Below are 26,787 nucleotides of genomic sequence, written 5' to 3' on the forward strand. Positions count from 1 at the left end.
AGGGGGACCCAAAAGAGTGATAAATCGGCGTAAGAAGGTGGCAAATAAACTGGTAATTAAGAAATTAAAGTTTGTGGATCAGAGGATTTCTTTGGGAAATATATAGATTCGGTTGTAGAATCTTGATAAAGCTAATGCTATGCATGATTTATAACACAAGTGTTTATCAATTCAAATACTACGAAATCAAGGACTCCAGCTAAGGAATTCGATACTTTTACGCGACTTTTAAATTAAGAAGCAAGGAAAACGGTAAAACGCTTAAAAATTTATTCCGACTGGGTTTAATTGCTCTCGAGCGTTTATGGATCGCAGTCAGGATAGATTAAAGATTATTCTCTCACTTGAGAGAGAGAGAGTTAATCTTACTTATTAAGTTATTCACGGTCGAGTGAAGAAAAATCTTGCGCGACTTCCTTCTTTCATTCCGCGCCGTTCGGCCGGCTAACCGGACCGCAAATCGCGCACACGTGACTCCGGTGTTCCGGTCGAGATTTGGTCCCTTTTTTTTTTGTTCGCGCTGTAACGCGGCAAGGTGAGACACATCAGCAAAAGAAGACTGAGAAGGACGCGCGCGCACCACGTATGGCACGTAAGAAGTCGCGTGGCCCTTGAATGGCCGCTCGGTTGGAAATGAAAGTAACACACGTTTCTCGAATGCCAGCCAGCCAGCGTGGACCATGGATCTTTCGTCTCTCTCTTTCTCTCTTTCTGCCACGCTGCAACGGCGACCCGATTTGTCCTTAAGCCGTGGCATAAATGTCGAAAGATAGGATCGTCCTTGAACGATAAAGCTCGCATTCCTCTTTAATAGTAGTGAGTGAGAAACCCCGAGACACGAAGACATCTCGATCAGTATCGTGTTTCATTCGATTACCCAACTTTCCAAGTTATCATGGAAAGGAAACTTTTTTTTTTTATAATAAGGAGAAAACGAACTCGGTAACGTCATTGAACTTACAATATGTCGTACAACATTCTGTCCCGTAATTGAAGAGTTTGATGCAACAACGAGATCAAGGAAAGGGGCGAACAGATTTGTGGAACTCATATTGTCTTGTAAGAGCTTTATTTATTCAAATTATTATTATTATGTCCGTTTTAATATAACTTCAATAAACTTATTATCTCATCACTGACAAGATGTGCGAAGATTGAGTGTCGATGGTGGGAAAATTGCGGGTTTGGTTTACAAACACTTTATCCCGCGAATATACAGAAAATTAGTTTGTACGATGCTAACTGCAATATGTCATCAAAGTTGCGAATGCGCGCACTAACTTCGTTTGTGTACCTCACTTTGGACAATTGAACGTTAGTATATACGTCCAGTTTCACTTTTCGTGCCGAGCCGCTAAACGACGTTCAGAAATCTTTCCGCGCACGTTTGCTTGCGAAATTCCTCATTGTCCCGCGGTGGCGATGGAAAAGGTTGGAGGTGGAGGAGGAGGAAACGAGGGGCGTATGTGTGCCAAGAGGTTTTTCTCAGTCGTCGACCGCGATAGATACGGTCGGATTGTTCGTCCGACGGAGAAAAGTCTTCACTCTCTTGGCGGCGAAATCGACAATTTAGACGAACGTGTTCCAAGAAATCGAAAAAAATAAAAAAAAATTTTTTTTTTAGAATAAATCTCATTAAGACTTCTTTGCATATGTTTACTCAAATGACTATTTTACGTCCCTTTGAATCATAAAAGCATAAATACAGAATATGATAAATCTCATTTTGTCAATGGTTTTTTTAAATCGGCTATATTCAATATTCTTTTCTAAGCAAGTCTCTTATTTTTTAAATATTGTATACAATTTTTTAAATACTATTTTTTCTATAATTTTCCCTGTCTGTGTTTTCAGGACCAGTTCGAGAATCTGTCCCTGCACACGCAAAAAGGGATAGAGTTTCTCGAGAGGTATGGCCACTTCATACGCGATCGTTGCGCGATCGAATTCGAATACGCAGCGAAACTCAGGTGAGAGACATAACATTTTCTTCCTAAGATTAAATTAAGAGGTATATACGCGATCTATACGGATATAATTAAGAGAGAAATAGATGTAAAGGATACTCAGACACTTTCAAGGCACCTGTTTCTGCGTATTTAATACGGATATTTTCATTTGTTATTTATAGAGATATTTCAACCCTATTTCATCCAACGTGTTTTCCGCCCTTTTTAATCCTCGCATCATAACTCACGAACGAATTGACGAAATTTAATGTTCCAAAGCGCAAATTAAAGCTACTACTTTTAGCTTTAATTTGCGCTTTGGAACATTAAATTTCGTCAATTTGTTCGTGAGTTATGATGCGGGGATTAGAAACTCGGTGGGACACGAAAGGGCTGGTTGGAGTGAATGGGGTTAATATTTAAAAACAATTATAATTGTTTACGATCAAAATATTTCTCAAAGCAATTTTGCTCAAGTCTGCATTTCAATTTATTACGCGACTAATTCGGGACGTATTCCGTATCGGTAGTTTCTCAAGGAAAATTACAAGAACAAATTTTAAATTTATCTCAACGTTTTTGATTTATCAGTAATTTATTTATAGTTAGTTATTTTTACTTTTATTTCGTTCTAAACCAATTTCTTAAAGACAAAGGAACACAAAGATGCAAGCAAAGTTAAAAGGAAAATTAGCAAAGGAACATTTTCTACTTGTTTTGAAAATAATTTAAAGTGACAGAGAAGAAAGAGGGGATCGAGGGGATCGATGGCAGGTGCGCGGGGCCCCTCGGCGCTGTCGTACACCTTGCACCTTGCCAAACCCTGTCGTGCAAGTCGACGTACATGATACTTCTTTCCTCTTTTTTTTTTAAGTGCCCCGACAAAGGGTGAGACATCCGAGGCGAAATGATTTCAATGCGGGACATTCTGTATAACGAGCGTGTCTCACGCACCCCGTGGGTTCAGGGACGAGGCGATATCTGTAGCGACTAACGCAGTGTTAAAGGAATCCCTTGTCCGTTCTGGTGAATGCCGTCCACTGTAGCGTATACTTTTGTTCTATCGGGTGTCTCGAGATCTAACCGCTTCGGCCGTTTAATTACTCCGTTTTGCATTACGCTCAATTACTTTGTCGCACACTTCGAGAAATGTTTGTCGCGCGCCGCGCGCAACATTAGCCGTAATTAATTGCACAGTCTGCCCTTTGGTATAATCCACGAAAGTTATAGTCGGAATGAAATTTCAAATAGACTTATTGGGACGCAGATATTTTTATCACTTCGTTTTTGGGCGCGACTTATACGTTTAGGAGTATAATAACTCTCATGCGCGCTCTTTCAGTAATCAAACATTATTTGAAAACGTTTATTCCGTTGCGTGACTCCGAGGCGTGATCTTTTTCATATGTTTTATTCAATAACTTTCATTTAATAATTAATTATAGTAATAATTACTTCAGTGTAAGTACAATTATCGTTGTACAATCGAATGGTTATACTAATCGTAAATTGCATGAATTTGCAATTAAATTTGCATGTCTGATGAGAAAATGTACGGGGCATTATGTCCGTCAAAATCGATTTTGATAAAACGAAGGCATTAATTAGCGCCGAGCGTGCAACACTGCGAGAAATGATTTCGCGCGCTTCGCCGCGCACGGTTCGCCGCTCTTGCCGCTGCATTACGAATCATCGCCGCGTCCTTCGTCTTGATCGTCGCTGCAATTTCCAACGTCTAGCCCGACCCTCGATTCACTTTCGTGCAAAATCGCGGCGGTCATTGCACGCGTATTCTGGGACGATTCTGGGAAAATTGCCTCGACTCCGTGTAACGCGCCAAAAAATTACGCGATCGTCAAGGAACTGTTGGATCATCCGGAGTATCCGACGTAACAACATCCGCGGGTATTCGGGGAAATGCCGGGAAGATGATCCGTGCGTATTTGATGGATGATTCTTGGAAAATTCTAAAATATTTTATTGCCCAGGAATTATCCTGATACAAGCGATTTTCTTGTTTTCTTGCTGTTTTCTTTCTCTCTTTCGTTCATCCTCTTTTTTTCTCTCCCCTCTCTTCGCGTCGTTGCTCCGCTGTATCAAGAGCGCGTGAGATTCAGCTTGATAGTGTGTATTTATAGACCGACGTGGCGCACCGTAAAAATTAAAACGGCACGCCCAGATCCGTTTTAATCTGCGCCGCGACCGAAAATAATTCCGCGCACTCGCGATCTGATATTTCTTCGATTACCGCGCGCGGCGGCGGCACAATCCGCGATTTGACCCCTCGATGAACCTCGACAGGCCGGAATGACCGCGTGCGCATTGCAGTAAATTCCCAGCGGCTTTTCACGTAAAAGGAAGCGAGCGTGTGGAAATTGCGAGATGTTGCAAATTCTTTGAGCGTATTCTTGTATTGCTATTGAAATATTATTATAATTGCATCGTTGTTGTTTAACACGTTCGAGTCACATGTGTGTATAATTATTATTTAGAATACAGCAAGCATTTTTAATACATTTTACGTATCCATAATTGTATAACGTGCACTATACATTGAATAAAAATATTAAGAATGTAGCATTTTGTATGGCAAAGATTTTTCAAATCTGGCCATAGCGAGCGTTAAAGAAGTTATTTATTTTTGTTCGCTGATGAATGAATATTCGCATGTATGATTTTAGAACTATATGATTTAATTATGATATCTCTTTGTATTTATCAGATTACTCTAAGTAATACAAATCTAACTTTTAGTATTAGAATTCGTAGATAAAGTAAAATGATATGAAAAATATGTAAAGTTTGATTTTATCTTTTATTTATCTGAAGAACGTAATTTTTTCGTCAGACGGTATTAAAAATTTATAATATATGTTTCAACTTTCTCTGGATTAAAAAAATAACTGCAAATGAGAAAAACCCAGAGATAACACAGAGATCATTTCTCTGGGCAGTTTACTTCCGGGTAATCTAATAGTTTCTGTTATTCGCCTAACGTTTCCCGGCGATGTCATTTCACCTTCGTGAGAAGCGTGCATCAATAATCTTATTTCTCCCGTCTCTGTTGCAGGCGTCTCGTGAAGAGTTATCAACCGAAGAAGAAGGAGGAGGAGGATTATCAGTAAGTATAAAGCTACATGTGCGCGCGTACTCTCTCTTCTCGAGTTACCGGCGATCTCAGATAATTTGTTGTATCCGTATATGTGTACAAAACATCAAAAAGCAATAAATACGCATATTTAAATTGTCCGCCGCGGTCGAGATGAATTACCACTACTGTGGCCAATCGAGCGGAAGTAGATAATTACACCACGATGAATGGAATTATAGTAATTTTCTGAGAGCGAAACATTGTTAATTAGCATGGGTACATATTTTACGCCTCTTACGATATAAAAATATATTCCGTAATTAAAAAATATATATATTCTGTGCAATGAACCTTGAACTTTCGTCGTGTTTCTGAACATGTAACCAGGATTTATTAAAGCGAAAGGTATACGGAAAATATTTCCTCTGCGTAGGAAACTTCTACCGATCTTCATAAGTTCCGAGTTCTTTCACGGAGGCATAATTAATTTTCTGACTCGACGCACAGAATGCGCGCCGCGCGAGTAATTAAGCGCGCATAGGAGCGTGGTTAGGTCAGGGTTAAAATAAAACGCGGGAGTTAAAACAATATCAGAGTTAAAGCGAAGCGAATTTTGCTTCAACAGAATTTCTCCGGCGACGGCTCGCTCCCGTTTTTCGTTCTCGCGTGAAACTCTTTCGTTCGATATCCGCAAACTTAGCAAAACGTCAACGCAAACACGTTTTGCAAAACTAACGAAAAAGAAACGTGAGCAGAGTCAGTCTGTTTATCTCGCGACCTAGAATCGATTCTCGAAATTCGAAAGTTAATCAATTTTTGTGCAATGGAAACGTGATATTAGCACCTTATATCTTTAGATTTCTATTTTTTGCACTTAATCATTAAACCTCTTTTCGAAACGTAATCAGGAACTCTGAAACTCGTTAGAGAAGAGCCGGAATTTTATATTATATATCAAAATCTTTTTAATAAGGTGTTAATTTTACAGAGAGATTATACTTGGCAATATAGGCGAGATGCCTTATAAGTTTAATTCCGCAAAATAAATTTCCGCTCTCCCGGTCGGTTTTTTATGAAGTAGTATAAAGAGTGTGTCATACTAATCGACGTGGGCCGAGATTTAAGCTCCTCTCATTCTGTGAAATCAGCCTGCGTTGGCGTTGTGTAGATCAGAAATTATTCTTGTCACGTATGTAACGATTACACTATATAATTAAAAAAAAAAAAAACATTTATGTTAAATTAGCTAACGCGTTATCTACAAGTAAGGCATCTTATCTATAACTAAGGCAAGAGAGTTTGCGTACACAATCCAAATTGTTTAAAATTGTTTAAACAGCTAGGTCATTAAGATTTCTCGACAAGAAAAACTAGAAATTTATTAATCAAAAAATGACGGAGCAAAGTATTAAACGAAAACTTTAAGGAAAAATTGAGGGAGTAGAAAATAAAAGGCGGACTTTTGAAAATATTAAGAAAGTAAAAAGAAAAGATTTAAAAGATTTTAATCAGACGAAAATAAATCTCACGAAAAAAGAGAAAGTAGAAAATGAATAAAGTAAACATAGAGCAAAAGAACAAAGAGAAGAACGAAGTTTGTGTTTCTCAGGTATAGTCCTTGTCGGGCGTTTAAAATGGAGCTGAACGAAGTGAACGACCAGGCCGGTCAGCGGGAGGTGATCGCGGAGAATCTTCAGGCGAACGTTCTGCGGGAACTCAATATCCTGGTTAAGGATTTCAAAGAGGATCGCAAGAAGCATCTGCAGGAGGGTGCGCGGCTGATGGCCACCCTAGCCGGCCAGATCGGCAATCTGGAGCGTGCCAGGAAGGCTTACGAGAAGGCCTTCCGCGAAGCGGAGCGCGCCGTGGAGAACTATCAGCGAGCGGACGCGGATCTCAATCTCTCGAGAGCAGAGGTGCGTGATAAAAAAAAAACTCCTATCGTTTGATAAACCTGACTAGGTCTCGCTGGCGTATTTCTCTGAAAGTGGCCCAACATGTATACAATAAGTGGGAAGAAACGTCAGTATAGTATCATTTCAACGGAACATAGATAGAATCTCAAGTTGTGTTTTTTCCACGCATAGATAGAACGTGCGGAGAAATTGTGCCTTCAAATTATGAACGATTGATGAAAATTGTGTACATTGACGCTCGATGATGACCAATTTCTTTTTTTGCAACGATCAGGTCGAGAAGCAGAGGATGAATATGACGATGAAGACCCAGCAGAGCGAGGAAGCCAAAACGGAGTACGCGAATCAACTGCAAAAAACGAATGACATGCAGACGTTGCACTACCACACAGCGATGCCGGAAGTGTTTCAACATCTTCAGGTACATACTTTGTTATAACTGTGCACGATTGCGTCCACGTTTTATTACATCCGTTTTATTATACATATTTTTTATATTGTCCGTAATTCTTATGTAATATTCGGAAAGGTATTCTCCCTTTTGTCGTTATATAAAGAACTGTTATTCAAAAAACTGTTTAACGTGATAAAAAGAACGTTTGAAATGATTACATATTTGTCAAACTTGAACAATCATGGATTAAATTTTGCACTGATTAATCGCGAAATTCTAATTTTTAATTAAATTTTTAAAAATAGCTAAAAAAAATTTTAATTGGTCTGCTTAGTTGTGTACTTGCAAATGTATCGATATCAATTTAATAAATTAGTAGTATTAATTTCCTAATTGGAAATTATTACAATGTTATCTCACTCAATTCAATGTTCCAATTATCTTTTCTCATGAGTAATCCTCTCTTATACGTCACGCTTTTGCCGCAGGAGCTGGACGAGAAAAGGATAAAGAACATGCGGAATTACATGATGAAATCGGTAGAGATCGAGCGGGCAGTGGCGCCGATAATTGCTCAGTGCCTGGATGGCATTGAGAAGGCGGCGAACGAGATCAACGAGAAGGAGGACACGATGTTGGTAATAGAACGTTACAAGAGTGGTTTCCAGCCACCTGGAGACTTTCCCTTTGAAGACCTATCAGTCGCCAAGAACTACGACAGCAACAGTCAACTGGCCCAGCCGGTCATGCAGCCGATCCACAATCACCTCACGGTCAAGGGCACCGTCTCCGGTGGCAAGATCAAAAAGAGGGTCGGCCTCTTCGGGATCTTCGGCAGTAATAAGGTAGATACTCGTCCGTATTGCTCTGAAAGATTATTGCAAATCTTTTGGGATCTTTTGGGATTGGTGCAGCGTTACAACGCATAGGATGTACTGAAAAGATAATATTAATAAATGTTCTCAATGAAACCTGCTGATAAATATTGAAAAATAATTACATTTTTCTCGCGGATTTTTTTTAATTCTCTTAATTCTGTTTGTAATTCTCCGTTTTAATTTAATGCAAGATAAACGATATAATTATTTATTATTAATGATTCTGAATTTATGAATTTTAATTAGAACAGTATTTTTTCAGACATCCTATACGCATCATTCTTGTGAAGTCGTCGAGTCTGGACGATCTAATAAATTTTCACAATAATTCCTTTGCATATATCATAATTACATAATTTGTAGATTTTTTTATACTGACAAAAATAATTTCTGATTGTTTTCGACTCGTAATGCGTTAAGCCGAGGACTCGCACGACTTAAAAGAAGAACTAACATAATTTATTGCATTATTTATTTATCGCACCTGCGAGGTCGTGAGAAGGAAAGGATAATTGCTAAGAATATTGCAGATGATTTTTTACTGTAGCATGCACGACAATCCTTTGAAGTATTATTTTATTCTTTTAACTTATCATTTACGTATGTATACTTTGCATCTCCTTATTCGCCGACAGGCCTGCTCTTATATGCACATGTATTTTTATTGCGCATGTACATTAGTAGATTCCGTATTCTTCCGACTGGCTACAGTTATTTACGTCATTTACAAGCGACTTCTCAATTATTATTTTGTGCACTGTTATCTTATGATTACTTGAAGCGGTTTGCATTTTTCAATTATTATTATTTGAAATGATTTTGCTATAAATTTACAAGAGCTTTGCGATACAGAAAACTCTATTCATATGTAATAATATGAACTCATACTGATAAAATCAATTGGAGAACACAAAATCTTAATCATAGTTAAGACTGCAATTAAAATTGGAATAATGTCTCTTGTACTCCCTATCTGCTAGTATACAAGATTTAATAAAAATAGCATATTAATATTTATATTATATAATGTTTATATGTAATATATATTTATATGTAATATATATATATATTTATATTATAATAATATAATAATATAATGATAGTGGTATAACGATATTATATAATGCACATTAGAAATATTTAATCTTTATTTTAACTTTCTGTATGCGTAAATTTTCGAAATTAATGTTTTGAATGTTTTTATAAATTTTAACTCCTAGATTAATGTAACAAAAAGAACAAAGTCTGATAAATTATGATAAAAATTGCTATGAATTGAGTTTAATACTGTATCTTCTTTTATTTTTATACTTTCGGACTACAATTTGCAATCAGTCTTTCATTTGTCTCGTATAACAAAAAACATAACTATTATTTTTCTTCTCTACTTTCTATTAATTTGGTGGATGGTTCAATCTGCCTGTGGTCTTCTTGTTTCCAATCGTCACGGGCTATGAATTGGGATATTATCACACTTAGTAAGTACTTCGTAGACCGCTTTTTTGCTCGCAATTCTGTATATAATAACTCTTTATCTGCCTCATAAAGATAAAATACATGTAACATTAAAATGTCTTGTTAGAAGAGCGTGAACCCCAGCGAATGCATTAATTTTAATCAATATAAGACTGATGGACTATAACACTTACAGAATGTAATGTGAAAAATGTAATTAAAATTTTATATTGTAACTAAATTAAATCAAATTCGATATGTAAAATATAACAAAGAAATTGAATTGAGCTAGAATTTAATATGAAAATAATTTATAATGTTGAGAACTGAGGATCTGCGAATCTAAAAAATCTAATTTATGAAATAGAATTTGTGAAATTGAAGAATTATATTTAAAAATTAATGTATTTTTAAATATCTGTAGCTTTGTAGATTTGTAGTAGCTTAGACTTAAATTAACGTGAAATTTTGATTACCATTATTATTAGAAGTAGATCAGTTTTTCGTTATATATGTGACATAAATAAAATATCTTATACTATTTGAGATTAATGTTTCCGAAAGGATCTGAGGTCTCGCTTATGCTATTGCTAATAGTCCATCCTGTTCATTCGCTGAATGATACGCTTTTTGGATTTGTTTCATGCAAACGACAGAAGTTGATCGAGGTGTGCATAGCTTTAAAGGTCTGTCCTTTATACAATTGCCAAGTCAGTTTTCGATTGACCCTTCTGGTGCTTAGCCGAATGCTTACAAGTGCTCGACTTGCTCGTCTTCTTTACATGCAGTAATAAATAGATGAGACAGGCAATCGCTTCTTCGAGAGCAGAATTAAGTATTTTGATTCGATTGTTTCGTAAAAAATCAAATTGAAAGAATCCCTACATCCGTGAGATGTTTAAATTAATTAAATAAATCTAATTTCTGCGAAAATCAAAGGCTTTCTAGAGCCTGCAAAATGCAGGAATTGTAGAGTTTCAATATTTAGTAGCATCAACCTAAAAATCTGCGAATTTTCCAAAAAAACCTGAATTTTGAAATTAAAGAAATTAAATTTTAATTTTTCTAGCATCAAATTTTGAACTTTTTAGCACCAAAGGGGTTAAATATTATTCCCATTTCTGAAATAATTTGTTCTGATTTTTGTTCATTATTTATATACCGCAGAGAATACATTTTATCCGTATTATCTATTATCGCTTAGAACTTAGAGAACAGTGAGCGATATTGAATATTGAAATTGTCCATCAATATCAATTTGTATACGCTAGTTTCCACTAACAATTCGCAGATCATTAACGAACCGAGTTGCTACTACAACAAAATGTGTTCCCAAGCTTTCTCATCTTTCTGTTATTTTCCTGAGACCTAGAATGTGCGACATGTTGAAAGAAAAGAAGAAAGAAAGAGAAAAAACTCGCGTTTCACAATCAATTGAAGTATTCTTGCCCACATAATTTATCATTAATATACGCATCAATTATTATATTAATTATTTTGATATAATTTGATAATTATTTTAATAACGAAGAATTTTAGTGCAAAGAAAATTTTTGGGTCTCAGGAATACGCACAAATAATTTCTATAGGATTCGACACTTATTGTATGAAATTCCAGAATAATGTGCCTGGCTACGGTGATGGTGCCAAGGAGGACTGCAGCGATCTGCCACCAAATCAGCGGAAAAAGCGATTGCAGCAGCGACTGGACGAGATCCAGGCGAAGATTCAGCAAGAAACCGCGGCGAGGGACGGTCTGATGAAGATGAAAGGCGTGTACGAGCAGAACCCCGCCCTTGGAGATCCAATGAGTATAGAGGGGCAATTAAACCAGTCCAGTAACAAACTGGACAAGCTCGGAGTTGAACTGGCAAAGTTTCAAGGCTACCTCGAAGAAGCAATGCGCGCTGGTGCCAATTTATCTAGGTAAATGAAGCTTTGTGCAAGGAACTAAGCTGATATTCACTATTCATACAAATAACCGCTTTAAAAAAGCGAGGAATGTTTATAGTGCAACTGTGAGAAGTGAAACGTGGAGTGTAAAAGATTTATATTTATATAAAGTAACAGTATATAATAATACAGGTTTTTATCGTGCAACTTTATCAATGTTTAATAAGTTGAAATATATAATTTTCTACACAGTTAATTGAACGGGCCAGTATTGTTGTGCCATTTAATAATAAAATCAAGAGAGGTAAAGAAGTAACTTGGCGTGGTTTCAGCCCAAGTCAAGCACAGCGAAAACCTACTACTAACGGCTCGGCAACCAGGCCGTTGAGTTCACGAAGAGGTAGTCACTCGGGCGGCGAGGAGAGCCTTTCGAGATCCGCTTCGGACTCGAGCGTCTGTAACGCGAACGCAAATCAACCGGTTCACAAGAAGAGCGCGCCGAGCACACCGCAGCCGACTCATGGGTAAGTTATCACGGTAATATACAGAATAACGCACAGGTCACATCGTACACTCTGAAAATCTCGGGACCTTTAGAATGCGTACATATTCAGTTCATAAATTTGTTCTTTCGTGTTATTATTCGTACCGTTTTATCGTTATTAATGTTTTATCATTATTTGCTATTATATTAATATTCTATTTTTATATTCTACCAGAACTCAAATTATATACTTCATAGATTCTCCGTGTCATAATTTATCCGTTTCATAATTCTGCATAAATTCATGTTCAGAAACATTGCAATGTCTTTGGCTTTTATGGCAATTGTTCTTATCTTATCGGAGCTAATGAACATAAGTAACAGAGATAACACGAAAAGTGTTACTACATGAGTCACCGCTGTTTTCCCCGTTTCGACAAATTAGTGTGACGAATGGAGTTTTGCTTCACAATTGCTTGTAGGTCCAGATTACATTACGATCTAGTTGTTGTGTATACCTTTCCGCGAAAGCGTTCGGTTATTGAGTAGATTAGACACTTTACACTAGACAAATAGCCACGGTTTTCGCTTTATGGTACTGATGCACAGTTCCACGAACAGCCCGGAATCTGGCCTCGGCGAGTCGAGAACGTCGCTACCCGGCAGCGGCTGCGAGGAGTATTATCATGACGAAGTGGACGCTCAACCGCCATTGGGAACATGTCGGGCGCTTTATCCTTTCGATGGTGAGAGTCCGTCCAAATCTATGGGCACCCACACGATTTACTTTTCTATGTTCTCAGTTATAGGGACGGAAACACGAATTAGATTAAAGTGCAACAGAGAAAAAAAACTATGAACAATTACTTTATTCTTGTTATCCTAATCTTTAATCTTGTTATCATTGTTACTATTTTATTTGCAGCGACTAGCGAAGGTTCCATACCGATGTATGACGGCGAAGAGCTGTATATGATTGAGCTGGATCAAGGAGATGGTTGGACTAGAGTGCGACGCATTTCTCAACCGATCGAGGGCTTCGTGCCGACCTCGTACATAGAGTGTCATCTGTACAACACTTAGCCGCTTCTTCTAGGTTGTTAAAGGGGAACTACGCGACATGGAACCGCTCGAAGGAGATTATTAACGAAGACGCGTAACGCATTTGGCGTCGTCGAAGACTCGAGGGTCATGTGTTGGACGAATTGGCACGGGATACCGAAACGTCAATAGCGGATCGCAGGCCTAATACTCGAACAACGTAACATCACAAGGTTTTTAATTTTAAAGATGCAGGAACTTGAAACAGCTAAGAATCGTGAATATTCGCACACGCAAAATATATTATGAAGCTTCTTTTAAGATATATTATGAAGATCTTTTAAGATTCATAAGATAGATGAAAACAGAATTTCTCAATCACGGATTTGAGAAATCGTTTGTCAATCTAAAGACCCGCGATCACAATCTATAAAAGTGGAAGTATTATAGCGGAATCGGATTATTGCGTGCTAGTATTCTCAACGAAATTGTGACTGTTGTCAACTGTTGCGTACACACCTCCAACACATTTCCTTCTTAAGTATTCCTGTTCGATCGATCGGCCGATCGATCAGGAAGAAACAAAGGAACGATATAAAGCGAACAAATAGCCCCGGTTTTGTGATCAAACAATCTAAGCGTAATAGGGATAGAGTCGAGCTCATTTTTGGGCTTATTAGACTAAGAGACATATTTCACCCTTATCCGGATTTATTTAATATAATGCTTTGTTATATAATAATTAGCAATTATCTGTTAAAAAAAAGGTATTTAACAGATTTTAATAGCGTATTATTAATAGCGAATGTATTATTTAAATTTACATTTAAATCATTATTTTCGCGTGCGATTTTTTACGAAGGCTCGCGGCGGCCCTACAGCCTTACCTGCATTATTTTGAAATTATATAAGTTGATATTAATGGCTGTTGATTATTAATTAATTATGAAATTTTTTACCGCGGAAATACGGCTGTATTATTATTTATCGCGGGAGGAAATTCAATGCGCGGAGGATCACATCGGGACCTGCATTTCTTGGCGTTCGGTTCTCGTCAAAATTATTACTAATGATAACAATAGTTACTACTTTATTAATCTCGGAAAATTTTTTATTTAAAAATATTGTATTATTTTTTGCAGACTGTGTACTATGTTTCACTATGTAAATACATAAATCTCTCTTTTTTTTTAAATTATTTTAAAGTAATCTTACACGAAGGGCCACGGTGGCCCCAAAGTCTATCTACGGCAGGAAACTCACGAATCCAGAGGTAAGGGTTGAATTTAGGCATCTGTATGATAGCGTTATGTCCGATAATATACATGTTCAATTGTATGCATTTGTCACTTTTAATCCTTGAGCAGAAGCAAGAATCGAAACAGAAGAATTACGTTATTGGATAATTATTTAGAAAAATAGTTATTTAACATCGCAATTAGGAAATGCCAGTTTTTAGTCTATCGAATAATGGTCGACGAAAATAGTGCAATATTCTGATTAAAGATTTTAAGACGAGTCTTTTGTCCGTGTGAGAACTTATGAGTTTTTATACAGATCGCTTCAGTATTAACATCAATGCGGCTGCTTAAGGATTAAAGCGCGATTGTCTTTTCGTGAAGAGTCGACGATGAAATGGTCTTTAATGCACTTCTCGAGACGTATCCTTTTTCCGTATAGCTGTGCACGAGCGAAACATTTAACGATCCCCGTTAAGAGAAAAAAAGAAGTAACTATCTTAGTAATAATAATCGCGCTCCGCCTACTCGTCACTCGCAAATTAATCACGACTGTTGTAACTGTCGCCGCACCGAAGTTTTATCGTTCTTTTGTATACTTGACTCGACGTTGTAAAAGGCGGCCGACTGTTTCACGCACACGACTCACTATCATACGCTGAGAGAGCACGAGACTAATAGGGTTTCGTCGTGCTCGCGCGAGTCGAGCAAAATCTTGATGTTTACTCGTAATCGAGATTGCAAAGATCGACAAGATTCCGAAGTATAGTGGCATCGAGAAAAGAATTACAGAAATTATAGTAGTTAGGATGCGTACAGTACAGGATTGTAAAATTTGGCAATGGATAATTGAATATCCATGTATTCGATTTTGTAAAATCGAAAGCTTCTAAAGTTAGAGCTCTTCGGTTCAAGAAGTGATGAATCTGTAGCATCTGGAATTCGTGCGAAAAGCTAGCTTCTATAAACGAAGATTTTATAAAATCGGATAAATATACATATGTATAGATGTGCCAAAATTTATAAAATTAAAATTTTTCGTAATGTAAAATATTTTATAATCCTAATAGAATTCTTGACTCTTCAACGATCTACAGATTTGAGATTAGCTTATTTGAAAGCGCATGTAATCTGCGAAAGGATATCTGTACGACGAGAAGGGTCGTGAGATTCTCGGGACTCGGTTACGCGTAACATCAATTTGCGACGAGAAATGAGTCGTTCCGATGGAGCTGGTCGGCGTACCGCGTTTAAGGAATGAGCCTGAATGTGACTAGTTAGTGATAGATTTATGTAAATATTGCCAGGAATATGGAAGCGAGAGCGAGGCTGCCCAGCATGCGAGTGCCAGAATCGATATTAAGCCCCGGGAAGGACACGCTTCTGTCGCGGACAGGAGCCTGGTCCTTAAAATATCCGGGTATCCTGCGGCAATGCTCTGTGCTGCGTTGGTGCTACACATCGATATATTAAAATTGTTAAATGGTAAAAAAAATAGCGTTCGCGATAATCGTAGCGGCAAGCTGTAATTGTAGAAGTTATAGCGTCGGCCTGTCACTATTGTTACTTCGGGCGATATTTTGCGATAGCGAGAGCCTCGATGAATGGTCGCTAAAGCAGCATGGAGATGCGGTATATCTGAAGGAACTGATCCTAGGATCCCTATACGTCCCGGAAGGAAGTCCGCGCGACCGCGAGAACCTGATGCATTTATCGTAATTTTTCGTGGCATCCGGGAATCGTGTAACTTTCTCTCGCATTGAAAATGTATATGTATATATTATATACATATATTATATATATGTATATATAATATATACATATGTATATATTATATATTCGATCGTCAGGAAGAAAAGGCGTAGCTTCACTATAGCCGTACGCAAGTACACGAATAAATATCAATAGTTCACTCAGACACATACTAACGCACACGCGCATCCTGCCCCCGCTCTTGATCGCTTCCGGTTCGTTAACGGCGAAAACAAGGGAACTACTCGGCGTATGTCAAGACGAAGTAACGGGGCCGTCTGTGCGCCCCGACGTTTCATTGTGTCTGTTCTATGTATATTTTGTGATTCTCTATACGCGCGAACAAGCATTGTAGATAATTAATTCTGCGTTTTATTATACTTTATTATTATTATTTTTATTATTATTATTAATATTGAAAAAATACAGGTACTAAACCAATATAACTGTTTCGGATACGTTAACGTGGGTAATATATTTACGCCTTTACATCCAGAGCTCTTCCTCATGCGTTCGATGCGTTTAGTATTTAATTTTATCTCTTATAGAAAATATATGTTTGGAAGAATACCAGTTTTTCGGTTCAAACAGCCGCACTTTATATTTCTTGTATAACAATTTTTAAATATAATTTTTACGTGATTTTATTGCTATATAAAAATCAAAAGGAAGTAAATGTGATAGTGATAGTTATTAAATCGCGAATATAATATTCCTATATTTACGCAAACACGCGTTGAGAATTATTTTTTTATAATAATCGTACGATATTAATAATTATTAAAACGTGAACGTGATATTTTTGTTCGGTGAATGTAATTTATTTAATATGTTCAACGTTTTTTTTCTTTTTTAGTAACTATTATTGTACGAAGTAAAAGATATTTGTTTTGGCATTGATTGTATTTCATTTCAAAAATGTTATTTAAAGAAGCTGCAAAAATATAAAAAGTGCAATTAAAACTAGCGTGCGCCGTCGTCATCTTTGTTTTGCGTCGTTTTATGTCCATTTTTGAATAAAATGCTATTTTGTGTTTTTAAATCATCGAAGCAATGTTGCACATGCGAATAAATGTCGCGAGTACTGACCAAAGCATCGAACAATTATTGTACCACGCAGTACTTTTCGTTCTATTACGATACTATCGATCGTAATTAGCTCTGTTTTCTAATCACGCGAGCGAGTATTCATGATATCGAGATTGCGTGCAGCTTCAACGTAAAGCTAATCAGGCACCAGCAGCTCGGTGAGTAATTTCATTTCCACTACATAAAGCTAATTTAATTTGTAAAGTTAAAAAAAGAGAAATCAGTTGAGCGTTAGTTGTATTAATATTAATTAGCGCAATTGAAGTTGTAGATAAAGCGTTTTGTTCAGAATATAAAATCAGGAATAGATAAAAACGCAGCTGAGAGTTCTGGGATATTTTATTTTTTAACTGGCAATTTTTTTTTTTTTAGACGTTTTTCGGCACACCCTGTACATACGTTCGTACACGACACATTTAGTGGCTCAAAGTAGAACATCGACCTTCCATCCGTCGAAGCTAATACGTTTTATAAGAGTGCACCATTTACGTTTCTCTATTAATAACAGTCGCGACACACGCATGCATCGTATCAAAATTGGCTCGATAACTTTCGGATAGTTTTATTTTACGTAATACAGAATGTGGGTAAATTTATTAAGCGAGTAAAAGTGTCCATCTGTCTTGAAAGCATTAAGCAGTTTCTACTCCCCTGTCAAAAATTGTATATACAATTGCGACACATATCTTGCAAGATTTTAACAACTGACGCGTCGAACAATCGGCGAATAAATTATAAAAATACGGACCAACAACTACTCTCCTGACCCGTGACGCAAGTGCTCTCGCGAGACTCTAGGGAACATTCATATAAATAAGATACAAATTGCGATATAGAAATCACTGTAATTAGGATGTATATAGACTAGGAACGGTGCGAAATATATAATTGAAAAAAAATGCGCTCTCGTGCTTCTCGTGCTGTTTGCATTGCGACGTCTCGCGCGTCTCCACATTCAAATTTCTACAAATCTGAGGATGTATGAAACTAGAGATTTACAGATTTATCAGTTATACATTTTTATATTTTTTTTTATTTAAGAAAATTTCAATGATTCTTAAATCTGAGGGACCTTCAAATGAACTGAAATTATTCAAATGCCACGGACGTAATTGTCCGTAAATCCGGGATTCGACACGGTTACGTAAACCTTTGTAAATCTCAAGATCCGTACGTCTAAGAATGACTGACTAGATCAAAAGCACAGAAAGATAAAACGAATTTACAATTGTAATTACCATTCGACGCGCAGAACGCGCGTAGTCTCGCGGAGACACGGGGCACCCTATATCCAGACGTTAATAGCTACTTAATAATATTTTTGTCATTCGTTACTTTTTCATTATTAATTAACACTTTGTACTCGAGTGAAAAAAATTAACATTTATCCGAAACTCATCAATTTGCGAGGCGTTAATCTTTTCATATCCGATTTACGAATGCATGTAAAACGTGAAAACGTCCTCAAAATGTAATTTACAAAAGAGTTACGGAATCTTTATTTTTACACACACTGTTTCTTAATATTTTATAAATATATAGTAACATTAAATCATGCAAAATTGTAACATCTCTGTTATATTTTCACATGATACTCGAGTGCAAAATGTTAAATATTAAAAAGATTGCACTATATAATGTATATATATATCGGCAGTCCATAGCGGTGTGAATTGTCCGCGACACTGGCGGACGAAAATTACAATACAAATACAGTCGATACAAGTTGTATTCATGAACGACAGATTAATATTTTGCAAATATTTCTTCAAGTCTTAAGCTCTGTAAATCCGAGACTTTTGAATTTTAGAGATCGCACATTTAACTATGCAGATTTAAAAACCCGAAGGTTCGAAAAAATCCAAATCAAACGATTCAAATGGTCCAATAGTTTACAATTCAAGGATTCGATACTGAAAGTGTTCTAATATTCAAAATTTCATCAATCGTGAGATCTAAGAATCCTCGAATTCGATTGAATTAAGTATTTATGTATCACAAAACAGCGTCGCTCATGGCTGGTATCGCGATAAAATCTAAAAATCCACGCGGTATAAAAGAAAAACGAGGGATCGGTCGATCTCCACGAGATCAGTAACAGATCCGCAGTAATTAAGTACAAATCACTAGTGACATTTATAAAAGATACAAGCGGGCCGTGTCGACTGGCGATCCGCGGCACCCGTTATCACACATTTCGCGTTATCACTGTACAAAATGTCGATTCTACTTCTATAAGTATTATAGTTCGCGAAGTCTTGAGCAATCTTCGTCGAGAGAACGCGGGGGATGGAATCGCCTCCCCCGGCGCGTCTCCCGTCGCGAAATGGGCTGCTCTCACTCGGGAGGTGGCTTAAACGTTCAAGTCCTCCCAATCCTCGATCTGCCGAGGAGTAAGCTCGATCGTGATCCTGGTCAGAGTGCGTAGGAGGTCGTGCAATCTCGACGGTAACGGGTTCGTCTGCAGGTCGATGAATTCCAGAGCGGGCGCGTGCCTGAGCCTCTCGACGTCGATGTCTGCGGAATGAAACCAATAATGTTGTCATTTCAAGAAAATCTATTATATTCTGAAAATTGTCCTTTGTTTTTTGATCACGATAGAAATGCGATAATTTACCTAAGACCTCTTTTTCGATCTATATAGCATTAGAAATTGGACTCATTGAAATTATATCGATTTTAATCCTTGAATTAAATACTTAATGTTGATATTTTTAGTACATCCAAAATTATTTTAATAATTGCATGGTTTTAGGATACTTTTTGGGAGGAGAAGTATTGTGCGATCCGTTAATTGATCGAGTTGCCGTTCAATAATATTCGATGAAGATCTTACATAACGACAAGTTAATCGATACTGACCGATGATGAAATTGTTGCTGGCGAGAAGTCGTTTAAGCTGCGGTATCCGCCAGGCGACAGATGGTAGAGCGATGAAAGTGTTGTGCGAGATGTCGAGTCGTTCCAGAGCTTGCAGCTCGGCCAGCTCCTCGGGCAACTTGCTCATCTGATTGTGGCTTAAGTTCAATTCTGCAAACACAATACGCGTCTTGTTGAAATACATAATAATAATGTGAGATTTTTATAAGCGGAAATTCTCCTAATAGTAAATTTTATAAAAGCGGCGATTTAATCTGAAACTGCTCTATAGTTCATCACTCACCGGTGATTAGTGAGAATTTCACGGCAAACTTTGGAGGGATTTTCGTGATCACGTTGCCGGAAAGGTCGCATCTCTTCAGCTCCGTGTGCCGCATCAGATGGTAAACTGCGTCCGGGATTTGCATGAGCTGGCATTCTGATAAGTCTAAAAAGTAAAACGAAAGAACGTATACAGTTCCCTGAAAAAAGAAAAATAACACGAACGTCCCGTGACTTTAAGTTAATGGCTTTCAGGGTTCTCGTTAAATTTCAGCCGCCATGTAGAAATTAGAGTAGTCGTTTCGAAATTAATTAACATCAATTTCAGCGATAAATTCATTTTTAAAACACGAAACGAGTATCGTGTTTTAAAAATGAAATAAAAATTAATATCTTCGATTTCCGGGGGCCCCCGCACACATCCTTCATAAATAATGAAAGTGTAGGCCATTATTTATTGCGATCTTGTATCTTTCGACATATATCCTACTATCCATTATATAAATACCTTCTCCCTTTCTCCAATTACTTAATGGAAATCGACAATCGAATATCGACAATCAGCGACGAAACATTGGATGAAGTAAATAACTCTTTTTGCACTAAAATAAATTATTCTTCCAATGTTTTATTTTGCGGCAGCCTCTTTCGATGCGCGAATAGAGTTCCACCCGTGATGACTGATTAACGTTAAACCGAGAGAACATACGACTTTTTCCCGCGCGCGCGTTCAGATATCGACAAACATCGGTTAAGCTGTAATAATGAAATTATAATGTAAAGGTGCTCCGCCACTCGGAAAAAAAATGAGAAAACGCCAGTCTAGGCGCATCATAACTGCTGAAAGTGCACTTAACGTCAGCTCGCGCCGCGTTTCACGCTTTCTCCAGCACGGAAGACCGCCGACGCTGAATCCAACTCGAAGAACGCGCGGGAGCCGAGAATGTGTTACGGAACAAACGTATATTCCGCGTTATATATTTATCAATCATCGCGAATCGCGATCATTATAACATCGGCGCGCACGCGGTTCCGGAAAGATAACGAGCCGCGCAGAATTGCGCGATTTAGTAATTCAACACAAACGTGGATTCGTTATGCGCTTCGTGAGGGCGAGCAAAATTATCGAATCCTCAATCCAATTCTAATAAACTATAAAAAGAATCATGCTCGTGCTGTGTTTTAAAATAATGTAGTAGTAAGTAGAAAGTTCACAGGCCAATAAACGAGCAATCGAGAGATGTTAAAAACGTCCCTATATGTAGATTTAAGAGATATCAATCTATTTTTAATTTTTAGATATTAAACTATTTTTAAAACTAGTTTTTAAATTTAATATCTCTCAGTTGCTCGGCCTTTGAACTTTTTACACAACAAATTCTAATAATAATTAAAAAAAATGCTGCCTCATATTTTCCTCTTCTTCGTGGAGGAAACCTTCGTGGAGAATCCAAGAAATATAAAATTCTCGTAAAATTTTGTCATTCTGTAAATTCGGACGCTGGTTGAATATCGAAATCTCCAAACTCGATGCAAAGAGAAAACTGTACAATTGTACAATAAAATTTCTTCGGTTGTAAGAATCAATTAAGCCCCGTTTTCGCAATTTCTGCTACCCCGGTCCCGGTCGCGCACCAAATGCGAAATGCGAATATAAGCGCGTTACGAAAACGCCATACGGTGGAAACCTGGCCGGGCGGACCCGTCGCGGATTAAACAATCTTCCTGGCGAAAAAGGAATCGCGTGTCGCTTTCACCGAATTTACCGAGGTTCTCGTTCTCCTTCGCCTCCTCGCAGCGATGAACCACTCTGGTAACGGCGTGCGCCATTTTCGACGTCGCCGTCGCCGGGCCGCACTGACTCACCGACTCGCGGTGTTCAGAGACTGCGTTTGAAGCATTTATTTCTGTGCGTGCCTGCCGAAATAAATCCCACCACCTGGTCGGCCGTGATACTCGTCTCACGGCTCATTCTCGGATATCTCGGGTTATCGAGAGGGAAATGCACGAACTGTTTCCGCGATGGCCGAACGAGCGCGCGCACGCGATATGGCTGCGCGTTGCGCCGAAAATCGAAGATTTAGATATTTAGAACATCACGTTTCGTAAGTGCTCGACGAGAGCTTAATCGGCTTAATCGACTGATAATTTTTGCATATTTTTTTAACATATAAGGCAAGGGGACTGGCGTGAAAGTAGTCGTCAGATTGTTATTTGTTTGTCACGACGCCGTTTCCGGATAAGCTAATTGCTCTGAATCATATGGCCTTGGATTTAATTTTGATAAACTTTAATTTTATGTGTCACAATATTTTTATCGGAGATCTTGAACTTTGCGCGATTAGTTGATTCTTATCAAAAATGTTGGAGTCTTATATAGATAGATTGAAGTGCAGAATATATTATTAAAAAAGGCACGACTTAATTAATTAATCATAATCAATCATAATTAATCAATTATAATTAATTTAATACTATTCTACGAAAATTGATCTTAATTCTTTTGAACTCATTTTCATTTGAATTAAGAATGATCTTTTTTTCGCAAACAAGTATTTGGATTATATTATATTGTCAAATGTTCTATAATTCGTGCGCAAAAGATAATTAAGTGGGAATAAAATACTCGAACGGACGATTGTGCAATTAGTATGAGAGTCATTGTGCAATTAGTATGAAAGTTATTTTTCGCTATTGCTCTCACGCGGCTAGTTAACGTGCGTGCGATCGTTTTTCTTCGCCAAAAAAGTAGTAAAAAAGGCCCGATATCAAGCTGCCATTTAAGGTCGCGCGATGCCTTATACGGGAACTTCTCGCATTTGTAGACGCGTTTGTGCGTTTCGCGCTGGAAAGTTGCTGCATTTCTGGATTCTTACGCGGGATCTTTCTTCCACGCACGAAAGCCTCAGACATGGCACCTGCAGAGCTGCAGGTGCAGTATCTGCAGCAACTATGATTACAAAAAAAAAGAATGTTTTATAAAATAAACTCATTTCTTTATCTCGCTGGATGCAATATTGAAGATTCAATATTTATAATCTAAGTCAATGTCAGTTTGTATTAAATCTTTAACAATTAATGCGCGCTAAACTTGTAACGTGTCACAGTTCTACGAAATTAGAAGTCTTATGACACGGACTTGATCCGGAATTGGAATCAGTGGAGGATCAATACCAGCGATTTTTATTGCTAGCGCAGTCGTTCGTTGCCCGCTTCATTCGTATTACAGATGCGTGTCTCGTATTTGAAGCTATACAATAAAAAGATTCATAAAGGCGAGGAACATCAGCCTCCGATATTCGGAGCGCGTAGATCAGCATTGCCAAGGCTTCGCTTTACTATTCCGAGATCGACCTTTCGTGCGGTGCATCGGGTGTCCCGAAGATACGCGCGAATACCCAGACGACGATACCGACCGCAGAAGATCACCGGAGCTGATGTCCCGCGAGGCTCGCGATATACGCGAGAAGGAAAGAGACAAAGGCCGGATACGCGCGTTGTGTAACGCAATGTTTATCCAGTCAATTATCTATGCCGGAGAGTTGCTAAGCGAGCATTCCACTTTTATCCGCGAGCTCGATGCTCGAGAAACGTTACCCGTTTATTTATCCAGTCCTGGATAACTTCTCCATCGTCGGCAGCTTCGTGTATCATATCTTCGATTTTATTAGCTATTGTAGTAACAGCTACTCACTTTGCAAATATCGTAAATATCCTGCTGATTTTTCATGGGCAGGAAATTTAAACGTCTTGAAAAGCTTTTAAAACACATAAATTATATCTTTGCACAACTTGTAATTTATCGTTGCAGTTACATCATTGTGAACTGTTTCATAAGCGGTATAGAAAAAATAAACGGGAAAAGGAGAGATTTTTTTAAATCCTCCCTCTCTTTTGTTATTCGTGATACATTTTTCTTCACACTGCTCGTTATATGATATAATTGTATCTCTTTATCTTTAATGAAATTAATATTGAGATTGCAAAGTGGAACGGAAATGTTTTTCACGCACTACTACTATGTGATTGCTTTTACGCGATGAGGACGTACGTCATTGGCATGATCCGTACTTTCTACGGAACTATGTTATAAGTTTTTTGCCGCAACAGGAAATCGTTGCCGATACGTTGCGTCCCGACGATCTCGACGATCAATTTTTATTTGCCGTTCCTTGTGTGTTTCCCCTTTCTTTTTCATTTTTTCTTAATGCATGCAGCGTTACGCGTGTGAGAAAAAACGTATATCACAAATCTTGACGAAAGTAGGAGAGTTCGTTTAGTCGCATAAAACAAACTGAGTCACCGATAATGCATTAGATAAGATAGGTATTAACGGGACAATACGCATAAAACGTTTTGTTGCGATCTCTACCGCTTAGCCACTTGTGATATTTTTATCGTAATCCGATAATTGATTTGCCCTGTGAATATTATGTTTATATCGTAGAGAAACTGCGTTTCTCTGCAGTTTCAGATTTTTAGAACTTTCACAAGTTCTCCAATCGGAATTATAATGTTGCAGATTTTTAACACAAATCTTTGCTATCATAATCATTAAATATCATGAATCTTTAGAATCAGACCTTTGTTAGCCTTTAATCTTAATCAAAATATATAAAAACATCGAGGAAATAGGCTTTTGACAATGCATTTCTTGGCATCAGTGATTCAGAACTTATTCAAATTTAAAGGAATCTTGGATGCTTGAAATTAATTCTTTACTGTTTTGTTACTACAAACTTTTTCATTTCATAAGGTCTTATATGACTGCGATCCAAGTGCGTGTTACAAATTTCTGATTTCGTAGAATCGCGACGCTGTACAGATTCCGAAAATTGAACTGGTACATTTTTTTTATCGAACAGCACGAATATGCGTACGTTTTGATTTCACGAATATTTACTCAGTGCTCATCGTTTTTTCGTTCATATGCAAAAACCCCGATTTTAAACTTCGGAAATTCTCAAAGTTATTGTTTCCAATGTACATATATGTATGCTCATTAAATTACAATCTGCGTTTGATTATAGTCTGTGCAATCGTAATCTGTAGAGTACGTTTTATGAAAGGTGTGGTGAGTCACAAGCATCGGCACATTAAAAACAGCAAAAGCATTGTTGATCAAGGTTACGGTGTGCGCAGACGGCGTTATACAGATAAGGCGAGGGTGGAAGTTATCTCGAGTCAGGAAGTACAGTCGATACTGACACATGCATATATGGTGTTTACACTGTTTACAAACTCGGCTTTTTCGTAGATAACTTTCTTAATGGCGCGATTTTAACTTAGATGGTAACGTCAAAAAATCTGTGTCAAGTCAAAGGATTTCCACATCTATCGTACTAAATATTTTTATTTAATTTGTAGTCAAGTATAGACCTGTTACACTTCGGCATTGAAACTCATTAAAATTCATAGCAGGAGAGGCCAAGAAATTAAAAAGCGTTTCAAAGATTCGAGTCGTCTTTTAATCTGAGGAACGTGTTGCAAGGATTTCCAGAATTTTATTCTGGATATATCCGAGGAAAATCTTTAAGATTTAAAATGTCTTTTAAACAATAATATATTTCACGCACAATCTTATTACCTAAATTGCAGTTATCTTGGGCCTCTTCGCATCGTGAAACCACCCTGATGATCGCCCGACCAGCCAGCTGCACGCAAACTGCCATCGCGACATTCCTCTCGCCTTGCTCCTGCGAGATCTGCTGCACCTCTTCTTCGTTATACGGCGGCCTCATGGTTCTTTAACACTTCGTTCTTACAAGGGATTGCAACTTACAGCGACAAGCGCGCGAATAATGTAAATCTTTCGAGTTTGTGATGTCGAAAATCAGCAACGATCTTCGCACATTCGACAAGAAACTACTCTGGCAGTAACTTCTCTTGTTCGATTTCTATTATAATCGTTAGAAAAACATCATACAAGCTTAAACAGCTGTTGTTCTTCTCATGAATTTTACACCCCTTGGTCACTGGCAAAGCTCTAAACTGTATCCGGTAAGTCCGCGTACCGAAGATAGAAAGACTTCGGCTAGAAATCTAGATCTGGTATACTTTGAATTTAGTTAATCCAATTTCTTCCGCGTAGAAAATTTTTGCCAGGATGAAAATCCGCGCAGAGATCGGATCCCAACGTTTCCGAAGAGTATTCTTCTTTGTGAAAACTTCTTTCGAGAGTCGAACTTAACTCGAATAACCAGAGCGTTCCTCAAAGAATCGTCCAAATAAAAAAAGACGCAGATTTTCGATTTCCTTCACGTCCTTCAAGCTTTCGAGTGATTTCAGAGGACGATGGAGACTTCGCCCGGGACAAAGTCCACTTCGAGCGTGACTTTCAAGGGATCCTCGTTTTCGCGAGTGAACTTCAGCGGGACGCAAATCCGGCCGACTTCCTGCGCAACTTTAGGACTTTACAAGTCCTCGGTCCTTGGAGTACCTGAAGACTGTCACGGCGACCGAGGCC

General features: G+C 37.8%; 2 protein-coding genes across 7 annotated transcripts in view; one reads left to right on the plus strand and one right to left on the minus strand.

The window, feature by feature from the left end:
- The window catches only part of Cip4 (formin-binding protein 1-like Cip4), a 33,915-nt gene extending 18,081 nt beyond the window's left edge, over positions 1–15,834 (plus strand). The window contains exons 2-11 of one of the 5 annotated variants that reach the window (XM_077402748.1): positions 1,855–1,970; positions 5,020–5,070; positions 6,650–6,956; positions 7,231–7,377; positions 7,839–8,195; positions 10,340–10,369; positions 11,302–11,609; positions 11,909–12,100; positions 12,670–12,806; positions 12,986–15,834. In XM_077402748.1, the coding sequence (XP_077258874.1) occupies positions 1,855–1,970; positions 5,020–5,070; positions 6,650–6,956; positions 7,231–7,377; positions 7,839–8,195; positions 10,340–10,369; positions 11,302–11,609; positions 11,909–12,100; positions 12,670–12,806; positions 12,986–13,143 (1,803 nt within the window). In that variant the 3' untranslated portion in view covers positions 13,144–15,834. The remainder of the gene's footprint in view (positions 1–1,854; positions 1,971–5,019; positions 5,071–6,649; positions 6,957–7,230; positions 7,378–7,838; positions 8,196–10,339; positions 10,370–11,301; positions 11,610–11,908; positions 12,101–12,669; positions 12,807–12,985) is intronic. The other 4 variants (XM_077402762.1, XM_077402755.1, XM_077402773.1 and 1 more) reach the window with 4 other exon arrangements.
- A 1,667-nt stretch (positions 15,835–17,501) lies between these two features.
- Positions 17,502–26,780, minus strand: Sclp (leucine rich repeat containing protein 20 sclp). 2 transcript variants are annotated; one of them, XM_077402876.1, is made up of 4 exons: positions 25,909–26,780; positions 20,344–20,487; positions 20,043–20,210; positions 17,502–19,697 (listed from the first exon to the last, which is right to left on the minus strand). In XM_077402876.1, the coding sequence occupies exons 1-4, from the start codon at positions 26,060–26,062 to the stop codon at positions 19,534–19,536; spliced, it is 630 nt and encodes a 209-aa protein (XP_077259002.1). In that variant the 5' UTR covers positions 26,063–26,780; the 3' UTR covers positions 17,502–19,533. The 2 variants fall into 2 exon arrangements, with proteins under 2 accessions (XP_077259002.1, XP_077259012.1); XM_077402886.1 differs by lacking the exon at positions 25,909–26,780 and adding an exon at positions 22,088–22,660.
- Positions 26,781–26,787: the final 7 nt, after the last annotated feature.

Source organism: Temnothorax americanus, unplaced genomic scaffold, assembly GCF_048541705.1.
Source record: "Temnothorax americanus isolate GAGA-0224 unplaced genomic scaffold, ASM4854170v1 Scaffold1, whole genome shotgun sequence".
Lineage (NCBI taxonomy): Eukaryota > Metazoa > Arthropoda > Insecta > Hymenoptera > Formicidae > Temnothorax > Temnothorax americanus.